The 13481-nt window shown below is 42.6% G+C and overlaps 1 protein-coding gene across 2 annotated transcripts; it reads left to right on the forward strand.

The window, feature by feature from the left end:
* The first annotated feature begins 6749 nt into the window (after positions 1-6749).
* Positions 6750-13031, forward strand: LOC121979733 (alpha-1,4 glucan phosphorylase L isozyme, chloroplastic/amyloplastic-like). 2 transcript variants are annotated; one of them, XM_042531719.1, is made up of 15 exons: positions 6750-7094; positions 7260-7498; positions 7584-7685; positions 7895-8071; positions 8203-8478; positions 9118-9389; positions 10012-10129; positions 10212-10637; positions 10771-10923; positions 11219-11347; positions 11434-11670; positions 11822-11898; positions 12167-12353; positions 12433-12633; positions 12729-13031. In XM_042531719.1, exons 1-15 carry the CDS (start codon positions 6878-6880, stop codon positions 12843-12845), a joined length of 2928 nt encoding a protein of 975 aa, XP_042387653.1. In that variant the 5' UTR covers positions 6750-6877; the 3' UTR covers positions 12846-13031. The 2 variants fall into 2 exon arrangements, with proteins under 2 accessions (XP_042387653.1, XP_042387654.1); XM_042531720.1 differs by having other exon boundaries at positions 6750-7091.
* The last annotated feature ends 450 nt before the right edge of the window (positions 13032-13481 follow it).

Below are 13481 nucleotides of genomic sequence, written 5' to 3' on the forward strand. Positions count from 1 at the left end.
CGGACCGGCGACTATAAATCCTCCAGTCGGAAGACCGTCGAGCGGCGACGTTAAACTCTAGAGTCCGACCGACGACTATAAACCCCCCGCTTGAAGACCATCGAGCGGCGACGTTAAACTCTAGAGTCGGACCGGCGACTATAAACCCCCCGGCTTGAAGACCGTCGAGCGGCGACGTTAAACTCTAGGGTCGGACCGGCGACTATAAACCCCCCGGACAGGATAGCATCGCGTAGATATACTAAGGCCTAGCGTCTAGGGCCGATGATCAGCAAGACTTGATCCTAAGGACAAGGAGAAAACAATGGCATGCGCCTACCAGCGCCAACCAGCGAAAAGCTAACGGAATGGAAGGTCGTTCGACCGAGCGACGTAGTTGAGAAAAATACTTCAACGAAAAACTAACAGAAGTTCCATGCGGAATGAAGGTCGTTCGACCGAGCTGTGCAGTTACAAGAAACACTTCACGGAAGGCTAACAGAGCAAAAATTGGCATTCCAAAGTTACATTTATAAGTTCGTCGATCAGGAGGGTTACAGAAAACACTTCATTCAAGATAATTGAAAACATGCTTTGGAATGGTGGTAAGAAGCGCCGCATGCTCCGTAGCAGGGATGACCACGGATTCGGGGAGCTGACCCTTGGACTTCAGATAGTCCGCCGTGGCGGTGATGGCCAACTCGAAGGCAATGACCATCCGGTCGCAGACCTTCTCAGCAAATTCCGCCGAGCGGATGTACTTCTGCCTCAAGGTGGCGACACGGCCTGGCTCCGCCTCCTGGTACTCCTTGAAGGCGGCACGAGAAGCGTCGAGAGCTTCCTGCAAGGCCTTCAATTCGTCCTTGAGTTTGGTCACCTCCTCCGAACGACCTTTTTGCTCTCCGTCCAGCAATTCGGCTAGCTCCTTCACACACTGCTCCAAAGCTCGGGCCTCCACATTCTTCGCTTCCAGATCGGCGATAGCGGATTTTTCCGAGTGGTTGCGAGTTCTATCTTGCGGTCATAAGTTTTGACCCGCTGTTCGAGCTGGGACAGCATGTATGCCTGGTCAGCCGTCTTCTTCCGCTCGGTCTCCAACAGGTCCTTGGTCTTCGTAAGCTCCTTCTGCAGCTCGGCATATAACGGGCTTTGAGAAGAAGACAGGTCGCCTAGACTCTTCAGTCTCTTCAGCTCCTCCTCCACCATGGCCAAGCGGTTGGCAACAGCGATGTCTTCCACCCATCTCTGATGTACGTTGGAGTGTTAAAATGCCGACCTGGAAGACTACATAAAAGAGCAGAAATGAGGCTTACCCCTGTGGACTGCTGCATGTGGCTGTCAGCCAGTTTGTCGAGCGGTATCATGGCAACACGGGCACGGGAGTCCGCCCACATCACAGCAAGGGACCCCTTGATAGTGATCATGTGTTCAGGAGCCGTCGGCTGATTTGACTCGGCCATAAACGCCTCAGTGGGGAGGTGCAGGGTGACCTTAATAGTGTGGTGCCGGTCCGGAGTTGTGTGAGCGGACGCCGAGGGATCGGAGGCGGGGCTGGACATCGAGGACAGAATGTCCGAGCGACGGACTCGGCGGGGTACAGGAGGAAGAGAACTGACCGGCACCACTTCGATGGGGTCCGCAGGCGGATCCAGTTGGGAGGGGGTCCGGTCGGAGGAGAGCGCCTCAACCGATGGCGCTTTGCCGCGGGGAGATGCGATGCTCGTCCGCTCGGATGCTTGCACTGCGGAGGTGGCCGAACGGAGGGGCATCTCAACACGCCGTCTCTTCTGGTTGAGTGGGAGCTCGTCCTCCGGATCAGATCCCACCTCCCGAACGGTCGGCTCCCGACTGGAAGTCACTTCCGCAGGCGAAGCCTGAGCAGCCGACTCCCCTGCATTTGCCTCGCTCTCACCCTCGTGAGAGCCGACCGGGGTGAGGCCCAACTGCTCCATTTCCTTGGCAGCGGCCGCCTCGAGCACCGCCGCTTTTTTCTTCAAGATCCCGAACAGCACAGACTCCATTACGATGTTCGCTGCAAGGAAAGGGGAAGAAAATCAGTTAGAACTCAAGGCAAATGCACAAGTAAATTTCTTACCAAAGCTGCTCGGGAGGGGGGACCGGCTCGGACTCAAGCCAAACATATACATCACGCCTTCAGGAAGAATCTTATTGATGTCGAGCTTCAGACCGGCGAGCATATTGGCTGCCTAAAGATAATCCAATTGGGTTTTATACCTCTTTAGTTCGGGGGAGGTGGGCGGTCTGACCTGCCATTTGGTCCGAAAAGGAAGCCGACCGGGGATATGAAGAGAAAAGTAGTACTCTTTCCAATGCTTGTTGGAAGAGGGCAGTTTATCAAAAAATATTAAACCGGGCCGAGCCTGAAATAGATAAGTGCCCGGCTCGGACTGCTTGGGATAGTAGAAATAATAGAAGGCCTCCGGGAGGAGGGGAATGTTGTGTATCTTAAATAATACCACAACTCCGCACAGAAGGCGAAAAGTGTTGGGAACCAACTGGGCGAGCGGAATGCCAAAGAAGTTGCAAACTTCAACGATGAAGGGGTGGAGAGGAAACCGCAGACCGGCTATGAATTGGTAGCGGAAAAGATAAAAAGCGCCGCGCGGAGGGTTGTGTGGCCGAGCAGAAGGCGAGGGTAAAATCAGTTCGAAATCAGAAGGGATGTCAAAAGCGTTTATCAGGCTCTCGACATCACGCCGATCGAACCGCGACTCCATGGTAGTATACCATGGGCCGAGAGCGAGGTCCGCGGGCTGGGAAGAGTTAGCCATCGTCGGAACAGTGACCGAAAGGCAAGAACGCGGCAAGGAACGCAAAGAAAACATGAGAACCGAAGGGGGAAAGGCAGAAAACCTTACAGAAAAGATGAGGATCGAAAGAAGAGGGCAAGGGGTCGTCGGAGTGCCGAGGAACGAGGTCACCGGAGCAAGGAGCGCATGAAAAGGCTTTTGAGCACGCAGCGGCGAAAGTGCGGCGGAAGAAGGCGACGAGAACTTTATAAGGATGGGCTCGATCCGCCCGAGTCGTCGGATGCAGGTCACATAACCCGAGGCCTGCATCTAACCGTCCATTTCAAACCGATGAACGTCGCATCGGGCATAAGACAGCGGGCGTACGATGACGTCAACAGCGCCACGTGGCACTCGGTCAGAGGAGAGCATTTAATGAGCCCCATCACGAGGCAGAACCCGCGTGCTCAACCATAATGGCGGAGATTTGCACGTATTCCGAGAAGATCCCGCGGACATCATCACAGGCCATCGACATGCTAGTTGGGCAGCCCTCGGCAATTAGCCGACCAGCGCTATTCGACCCCATAGTGGCCGAGTGGAGGTACACTTTCGGGAGTGGTAGGATGGCTGTCACTTGGCCAAACTCATAGTCCAGTCAGTCGGACTTAGCGCCTCCTTCGACTAGACTTGAGGGGGAGGCATGTGATCTGGTGGTAAGGACGGAGGACCCTCGTTGGCGGGAGGTCAACGACACGTAGAGGTCAATGGTTAAGAGGGTCAACCCCAAGGTCGTGCCGAGCGGACAAAGGTTATGTCGAGCGGACTGGCGGGCTGACCGAGCATCCGACCGACCGAAATCCGGCCAGGGGTCTCCCAGGCCGGACGAAAGACAACCCGACCAGAGGTCGAGTTTCCGATGCTCAAGGTAATAGAGTCTCTGGGCCGAGCGGACAGGCCGCTCGGCCGAGCCACAGGACAATAAGGCGCAATTCCATTCGAGCACATGAGCAGGGTTTCCCCGCCCGGTCCGAGGTATGGGCATTCCCGGAGGCCATGAGCGCCGAGCGACCGGTCCGCTCGGCCCGGGAACAGGTAAGAGGCACAAAGGGACAGAAGGGACCGCTGGTAACATTATCCTCGAGGCACCTGCCGCCGACAAACAACATGGTTGGCTGCCGGAGCGGGCAGAGTATCGTACGGTGGAAGTTTCTACCGTCACGTCAGGGATATGCTCGGACGATTACGGAATGGCGTCAGACATGCTTTTCTGACACAACCCTACTGAAGTATGTTTGGGGAAGCGTGCATGCATCAAGAAGCGTGCCCACACCTCCCCGGGGGTCTTATATAAGGACCCCCAGACTTCGATGGAGGTATGCGATTCTCATCACTGTAGCCACAGTAGCGTTACTTTGCTCCTCTTCTTCTTCACTGCCTGACTTGAGCGTCGGAGGGTCGTCGCCGGGAAACCCCTCCCGGCTCGGCTTCTTTGCAGGTTCGCCGGAGGTCTACACCATCATCAGAGGATAGCGGAGAGAGCCATATCCCCAGCATCCATCGACTCAACGTTCGGACAGGATCACCAAGGATCCACATACGATGCTCACTCCACTAATAAAACTCTCATTCTTAGTAACTACCGGAGGTGGAGAAACCTCACACAACATTCACACATATAAGAACTCAACGTAAGAAGAAAAATACAATGAATACAAATGCAAAACTCTCTTCTTGCTCATTTGTTGCTTGTAGTTGTCTCTTGAACCTTGGAAGTACACCAGCACTTGTCCCCAAGAACTTCTAAGAACCGGTGAGAAGTGTCGGAGAAGCTCGCGTGAAGATCAAGAAGAAGGATTTTCGCGTTTGAATGATTAGTCGCCTTTATATTTACGCTTCTAGGACTTCCAATCGATTGGGGCTCCTCCATATTGATTGTCACGCCAGATCCCAGCCATCTCGACCGTCCAAAACTTACATCCTATGCAACGATCGTATCCCAATTGATTGGGGAGGCTTGAATTGATCGGCTAATCAATTCAGAGCCCCTTTGTGCTCTTCGCTGGAAAAGCCTGAATCGATCAACTGATTGATTCAGCTTTCTCGCTTCACACGCGATTTCCAGCTCCTAATCAATTGGCTGATCGATTGACGGTTCCCAATTGATCGACTGATCGATTGGGAAACATTCTGTTTGCGCGATATAAGCTCCCAATCGATCGACTGATCGATTGGGCTGCTGTTTATCACAATACTCTCCCAATTGATCGGCTGATTGATTGAACTTCGGTTCAATCGATCGGTTGATCAATTGACCACCATTGACTTGTTTAACTTAAGCTTAAGGGCCTCCAATTCCAACATCCGGTCAACCGTGACCTGTTGGAACTCCTTATGACTAGCATCCAGTTAACCTTGACCTGTCGGGACTTCTTCACCAAGTGCCTGGTCAATTATTTGACCCACTTGGACTTTTCTCCTCGTGCCAAGTGTCTAGTCAACCTTGATCCACTTGGACTTACCATCTCGTGTCGAGTGTCTGATTCTCCATGGCTCACTTAGACTTCCACTAGATGTCCGACCACCCTTGACCCATCTGAATTTCCTCATGTCTGACTTTACTCATCAAGTCTTTCCATTTGTCTAGCTTCACTCACTAGGACTTTCCATCTGTTTTACTTCATTCACTAGGACTTTCCATCTACCTGATTTCACTCATGAGGACTTTCACCTAGCTTCACTCACTAGGATTTGCCCATTGTCCGACTTCACTCACAAGGACTTTCACTTGTCTAGCTTTACTCACTATATCTTTCACCTGGCTTCACTCATCAGGATTTCCAACTGCCTAATCTCCAGTTAGGATTTTCCCAGTCAAGTATCCGGTCAACCCTTTGACCTACTTGACTCTTCTTCACAATCTCCCTAATAGGATGATTGCTCCTGCAATCTCCATATATTGTAAAATATCGAAACCCAAACATCAAAACTTAAGCTTGAGCCAACTTAAGCTCAGTCAACCTAGTCAATCTTAATCCAGAGATATTACACCAACAGACAATTGTTACCATATAAAAATTAAATATTTCATTAAAATCTTAAATCCTAAATTATAAACTCTCAATACTATTATATTAAAAATATTTTTACCAATTTAATTTAATTAATTATTTTATCAAAATCATTAAAAATGGATTTAAATCATTTGAAAACAGTTGTATAAAATATATAAGTAGGTGCTACTAACTGACCGTTACAATATTATATTAAGTGTTTTACATATTAACTATTACAATATTATATTAAGTGTTTTACATATTAACTATTACAATATTATATTAAGTGTTTTACATATTAACTATTACAATATTATATTAAGTGTTTTGCGTTGAAGTAGTTATCTAATAATTATACATTAAAATAACTATTTTGTAATTTTTCTATGTTTTAATCATTAATCGTAGTTAATTCTTCTCACCCTTAGTCAATTTAACTGTATTGATTTTCTATTTATATAATTTAGAGATGAATTATGATGAGATAAATGTCCTCTTCCATTTATTATTTTAAAAATTAATAGTTATTCATGATTTATTTTATTAATTTTAGGATGAATTGACATCTAGATGAGCATAATTTTCATCTTAATGATAGATTATGAGAGACGTTTCGAGTAATTGTAATCAATTTTTGTTATAATAAACAATCGTAGTTGCTGGAGAAAATAATTTGACGTAGTTTTTTATATATGATGTTCTTTTGATTTATTTAATTTAGACGCTCTTTCATTCTTTTTCTTCCTTTCATATTTTAATTTGAGGATTATGGGTCCACGTGGCCCCTCCGTACTCCCTCACAGGATCATGCTTCCTGCCGAGGCAGGTAATTAATAAAGAAGTTAAAACGTGCGGTGGAAAGCTTCTTTATGTGCAAATCAGGTGAAAAGTAAGGTGGATTATGGAAATTTGAATTCCTCGCCTCAACTATATAAGCCACCGAAACTGCCACTCCGCTACAAAACAAAGCTCACAGAGATCGAGAGCAAACGAAGCCGAAAGAATGGAGATCTTTTGACCCCTCTCTCTCTCCCTCCCATCTCGCTCTTCCCTTCTTTTATCGAGTCACGATCCGCCTTCTGGGCTGGCGCGATGGCGTCTTCGCCGATCTTTCCTCGATCCGCTTCCTTCTCCCGAGTCGGATCCACTCCGAGATCGCCGTTTTTTCTTTCCTCGGCCGGCGTCGTCGTCCCGGCCGTCTTTTTCGGCGGGATCGGTAGCAGGTGCCGCAGCCGCCTTCTCGGCAGATCTATCTCCGTCAGGAGCGTCGCCAGCGACCGGGAGGTCAAGCGTTCCGTCAATGATGGTGGTAAAGGAATTGTCCTGGCTTCGGTCTTTCTGGCTTAATTTTTATTGTACTAGTTCCGATTAGCTTTTCCTTTTCCCCCCTTTGTTTTGGTTCTAATACTACGACATTTTCTTTGATTTCGTGATTTGCATGTGAGTTTTATTAACTGTTAAAATGATCTTGTAGGTACCCCAAGTTTCAAGAAATCTATTGCAAATGATGCCTCAACTATAGCATCAAATATAAAGTACCATGCTGATTTCACTCCCTCATTCTCTCGGGAGAGTTCCGATCTTCCAAAGGTTTACTTTGCTACTGCTCAAAGTGTTCGTGATGCACTAATAATAAATTGGAATGCGACTTATGAATACTATGAAAAGATGAATGTGAAACAGGCTTACTATCTTTCAATGGAGTTTCTTCAGGTTCAATGATTTCACAGGTAGTATTGTTTTAAGTTCAACTTATATTTCCTTACTAATTCTTTTTATTCCTTATTGAGAACTTTAGGGAAGAGCACTGTTAAATGCAATTGGTAATTTGGAGCTAACCGGCCAATATGCAGAAGCATTGAGGCAACTAGGACACACTCTTGAGAATGTTGCGGAGAAGGTCAGACAATTTTTTCTGCTCTTCTTTTGTCTCCGTGGTCCTAAAGTGATTTGATCTCATATAAGGCCCGTATTTTCTCATTGAATTTACACTGGCTAATATTATTATTTTTGTAATTATTTGGGCTAATAAATGTTGATTATGTCTCTCTTCTTTCTACTTCATTATACCTTCACGACTTCTTAGCTCTGTGCAATAATCTTATGCAGGAACCAGATGCTGCACTTGGGAATGGAGGTCTAGGACGTCTAGCTTCGTGCTTTTTGGATTCCTTGGCAACTTTGAATTATCCTGCTTGGGGGTATGGGCTTCGTTACAGATATGGTTTATTCAAACAGAATATCACAAAAGATGGACAGGAGGAAGTTGCAGAAAATTGGCTTGAGGTGTGTCTCCTAACCTTGGTTTTAAGTCATCTGATTTTTTGTTCCTGTTCATTATGGTTGTCATTTGATTTCATTCTACAATTTCATACAAATCTTCATGGCTTTCCACTGATAAAATATTTGTGCTACAGATGGGAAATCCCTGGGAAATTGTTCGAAATGATGTCTTGTATCGTATAAAATTTTACGGCAAGGTGGTCATTGGTTCAGATGGAAAGAAGCATTGGATTGGTGGGGAGAATATTGAAGTTATTGCCCATGATGTACCAATTCCTGGATACAAAACTACAACCACAATTAACTTGCGTCTCTGGTCAACAAGAGTGCCATCCGAAAATTTTGATTTGGGAGCTTTTAATTCTGGAGAACATGCCAAAGCATCCAAGGCACATTCAGATGCTGAAAAGGTTTCTGCTTCATCGTATCATTAACAGAACTCTAAATTGTTACTTTTATAAAAGTAGCAATTTTAAACGCATAATCACAAAGTTTAGGAAGGCGAACTTTTCTTGAACCATTTATTCATGATATTTATTTTTATGGCTATTTGATTACCTCCCTAAAAAGTTTCTATGTCCTTGATTGTTATTGTTTCTCCGGCTTATCTTAGTTCATTTTAGTTATTACAACATTTTAATCGTGAAGGAACATGATGTATAGAGGATCAATCTCTAACTACAAATATGCATGTTCTCGTATAGCTGCAACACATTTCAGAGTAGCAGTATGTGTTTATTGTTAATTCCGTGGTGATTCCCAAAAGCATAGGTGCCTATGTTATGTTTAGAGGGTTCTACACGCTAAAGATTACATTTAAGATGTATTTATCAAGATGCCTTTCTGTTAGTGCACAGGCCTCTGATGCATAATTTTTGAAGATAACGATTCTTGATATTGTAAGGATGTGTTATTCAAATCTTTCTTATGTTCCTATCCTTATTTTAATTGATACTTTTAAATGCTTCAGTTCTTGCTCAGTTGATACTTTTAAACAATGCCTAGTACATTAAACGAGTATCCACTGGTCAATACTCTTCCTGATGCAGATATGCTATATATTATATCCTGGAGATGATTCTCTAGAGGGAAAAATTCTGCGGTTAAAACAACAATATACACTTTGTTCGGCCTCTCTTCAGGATATTATCGTGCGCTTTGAGAAGCGCTCTGGAAGTTCCATTAATTGGGAAGAATTTCCTAACAAGGTTGCAGTACAAATGAATGATACTCACCCTACTCTGTGCATCCCAGAATTAATGAGGATACTGATTGATGTGAAAGGTTTAAACTGGGATCAGGCTTGGAAAATCACTCAGAGGTATTTGCCTAGGTTTTCTTGTAGTTCTGAAGATCATGATTCTTTTTATTTCTCCACTTCTAGAAATTTCCAGGAAGAATTGAGCGAAACCTTTTTTATTAATAAAGATTAGGCCAAACCAAAAGTTCTGAGCTTGATTGTTTTTAGTTTGGATTGAATATCAGATATTCCTTAAATTCTAAAGGTGCGGGGCAAGATTTGTTCAAAATTGTTTGATACCTAACTGGTTGGGACCAAGTGGTACCAATCCATTCATTTAGCCAACGTAGTTTGGTTTTAATGTTGTGCTTGCTCTGTATGGACTGGAATTTCAAACCGTGCTTGTAGTAACTTGGTCTTACATGCTAAAAGGAAGGCAAAAGTCATTTATGAACTCCTTTATTGTGTTCCTTTGAAATAACTTTTTAGTGTAAGCCATATTTCTTCCTCTCTTATGTCACTTAAAATTTTATGTATTATAAATGCAAATTTCCTGGTAGATAAATTCTTACATTATTTATTTATTTATTTATTTCAGGTGCTAAAGTTAGTCACTGATATTTCTCACTTCCGCTAGAATGTGATCTACTTGTTTCTTGTTGCACCCTCTCTGTTAGATTCTAATTTGTACTTGCATTTCTAGAACTGTCGCATATACAAACCATACAGTTCTTCCTGAAGCTTTAGAGAAGTGGAGTTTGGAGTTGATGCAGAAGTTACTTCCACGACATGTGGAGATCATAGAAAAGATAGATGATGAGGTACATGGTTTTGCTTATAATTTGTTGTATGATTTAACATTAGAGAATCACCATTTACTTGTTTGTTTATTGATACAAACAGTTGCTTAAGAACATCATTTCGGAAAATGGAAAGGAAGATCTTGAACTTTTGGAGAAGAAACTCAAAGATATGAGAATTTTGGACAATGTTGACTTTCCAGATCCAGTTCAGAAATTGTTCCACAAACCAAAGAAAGAGACCATAAAAGGGAGCCTAAAAAAGATCTTGACAGAAGCTCCCCTTCAAGCTGTACAAAATCTTCTAGTGAAAAATTCCAGTGTTCTGGAAGAAGATTTGTCTGAAAAAGCTGAAGCAGAGGAAGAAGATCCTGAAGATGGAGAACCAACATTTTTGAAATCTAATCTACAGTTACCTAAGATGGTTCGCATGGCAAATCTCTGTGTTGTTGGTGGCCATGCAGTGAATGGAGTTGCTGAAATACACAGTGACATAGTTAAAAAGGAAGTGTTCCACAGCTTCTATGAGGTAAATGTTACTTCAATTCTTACGTGTTGCAAAATCAGCTAATTCAATGTAGTTCAATCTAATGTCACATGGTACAGATGATGTACGAATAAGATAAATGGTGTAGTCAATCTAATGTATTATCATGTCGCAGTTATGGCCAGAAAAATTTCAGAATAAGACAAATGGTGTAACTCCTCGTCGCTGGATACGTTTTTGCAATCCTGAATTGAGTGGTGTATTAACTAAGTGGCTTGGTACAGATGAATGGGTTCTGAACACTGAGAAGCTAGCAGAACTTAGGAAGGTAACTAAGAGTCTGACTGCTCCTTTGGCTTTGGTTCGTTCGAGCATCTGTTAGTCTTCAGTGACTTTATTATTACCTAGACATGTATTTTAATGTTTTTACCAAATTTTTGTAATGAATAAGCCATCAATTAACTATTTTGAATCTGTGATAACTGGAGAAGTTAACTAGCCTTTATCTATACCATCATGCTCATCCCTTTTTATAGAATAAAATATGCATATATGCATTAACTTTTTAACTAGCGTTATCATTTTCTTTGCATTCTCTAACATATGTACGCAAATCTTGACAGTTTGCAGATAATGAGGACCTCCATTTGGAATGGAGAGCTGTTAAAAGAAACAACAAAACTAAAGTTGCTTCATTTATAAAAGAAAAAACAGGATATATGGTCAGCCCAGATTCTATGTTTGATATTCAGGTTGTACATATATAAAAAATTATCAATAATTGCAAGTTTTTTTTTTTTAATGCTGAGATTACAAGGCTTGATTTATTTCTCATCAGGTGAAGCGGATTCATGAATATAAGCGTCAGCTATTGAATATCCTAGGAATTGTCTACCGCTATAAGAAAATGAAAGAAATGAGTGCAAAAGAGAGATTATCCAGTTTTGTACCTAGGGTCTGTATATTTGGCGGGAAAGCTTTTTCTACATATGTTCAAGCCAAGAGAATAGTTAAGTTCATCACAGATGTTGGGTTCACAATAAATCATGATTCAGATATTGGAGATTTACTGAAGGTATGTTAATCTTACACTGAAGGTATGTTTTGCCAAAAGTCATGGTTGAATCCTAATCACAGTTCCCCTTTGCTATTAGTTTTATACTCTGAAGAAAATATACCCTTGAGGTATGTTTTGTGCCAACAACAATTTTACCTTTTGTTTCCAGGTTGTCTTTGTTCCTGACTACAATGTCAGCGTTGCTGAGATGCTCATACCAGCCAGCGAGTTATCCCAACATATCAGGTAGCTCTAACAACCATTCAACATTAAATATTCCCATGATCCCGTTGACTTAGTGATTTGTTTGCTATATTTGGTAAATGAGCTTCATGCTGTGATCAATTGTCTTTCTACTCTTACCACCAATTCCCCTATTATAAACAACACTTTCATGATGTGACTTGTGTTGCTGAGTAATTATGAGCAGCACTGAATTAGAGATGAGAATTTTCTTGTTAACCTTTGTGGTCTCAAACATGGCATTTATTATTCAATTTTGTCAATGTCATAGCACTGCTGGCATGGAAGCAAGTGGAACCAGCAACATGAAGTTTGCAATGAATGGCTGCATCCTAATTGGAACTTTGGATGGAGCCAACGTTGAGATAAGGGAAGAAGTCGGAGAAGATAACTTCTTCCTCTTTGGTGCTCGCGCTCACCAAATCGCTGGTTTGAGGAAAGAAAGAGCGGAGGGAAAGGTAATTTTATTTTCTTCATTGGAAAAGATTCAATAGTTTAACTAATTGAATAAGCATATTTGCTCCATCCTGCTTATAGTTTATACCGGACCCACGATTTGAGGAGGTAAAGAAATTTGTCCGGAGCGGTATATTTGGATCCCGTAACTACAACGAGCTTATGGAATCCTTGGAAGGGAATGAAGGATTTGGTCGTGCAGATTATTTTCTTGTCGGCAAGGACTTTCCAAGTTACCTCGAATGCCAAGAGAAAGTTGACGAAGCATTCCGTGATCAAAAGGTAATCAATCATCATTCTAACAGCTCTCAGTATTTAGTCAACTTCAAATAATGTCTGCTATGCTAATTGTTCTAAGCTGTTTCTTTTACTTACAGAGATGGACAAAAATGTCAATCTTGAACACAGCCGGCTCCTTCAAGTTTAGCAGTGACCGGACGATTCACGAGTACGCAAAGGACATCTGGGACATCAAACCTGTTCTCTTGCCTTGAAAGAGAAGCTGAATCAACTACAGTTCTTTGAAATAAGTCGACGCGTTATCATCCTTTTCCAGCTTGCATGTTCATGTTTGTATCATTGCTTGGAAAGGAGGCGTCACATATCCTCGCAAGAAAATGTTCAGGAAACACACAACTGTTTATTTCTCAATGCATTTCCCTAGTCTCTTTTTTCGTGTTTCTGGAATATAAACACTTAATAGTTTAAGTGGGTTTAAAATTTCAAACAAAAAAATTATAAACATACTGAGGGACTATTAAAAATGCAACAAATTTAATACAAATCTAAAATTTTAGAGTCAAATATTTTGAACTATAAAAGTATAAATGAACACAAGGAACCACTAGAAGTGTGATGCTAATTTGGTATGAGCACGAGACATTTAAACTTATCGAACTCTTTTACTTAAATAACAAGGGTAATGATGTAAATTTCGTACAAATATAGCTTGTACTTTTTTAAAAGATATTTAAAGATCGAATTTGGGAATTAATTGATTTTTTTTTTTAATGAAAAGATGATTAAAAATATTGAATTGATGGATCATTACTAAAAATATTGAATTGATGGACCACTAATTATTATTGGATAGGAAATGTATACTATATTCAATAAATATCAAGATGCCT

This window comes from Zingiber officinale, chromosome 5A (genome assembly GCF_018446385.1).
Source record: "Zingiber officinale cultivar Zhangliang chromosome 5A, Zo_v1.1, whole genome shotgun sequence".
Lineage (NCBI taxonomy): Eukaryota > Viridiplantae > Streptophyta > Magnoliopsida > Zingiberales > Zingiberaceae > Zingiber > Zingiber officinale.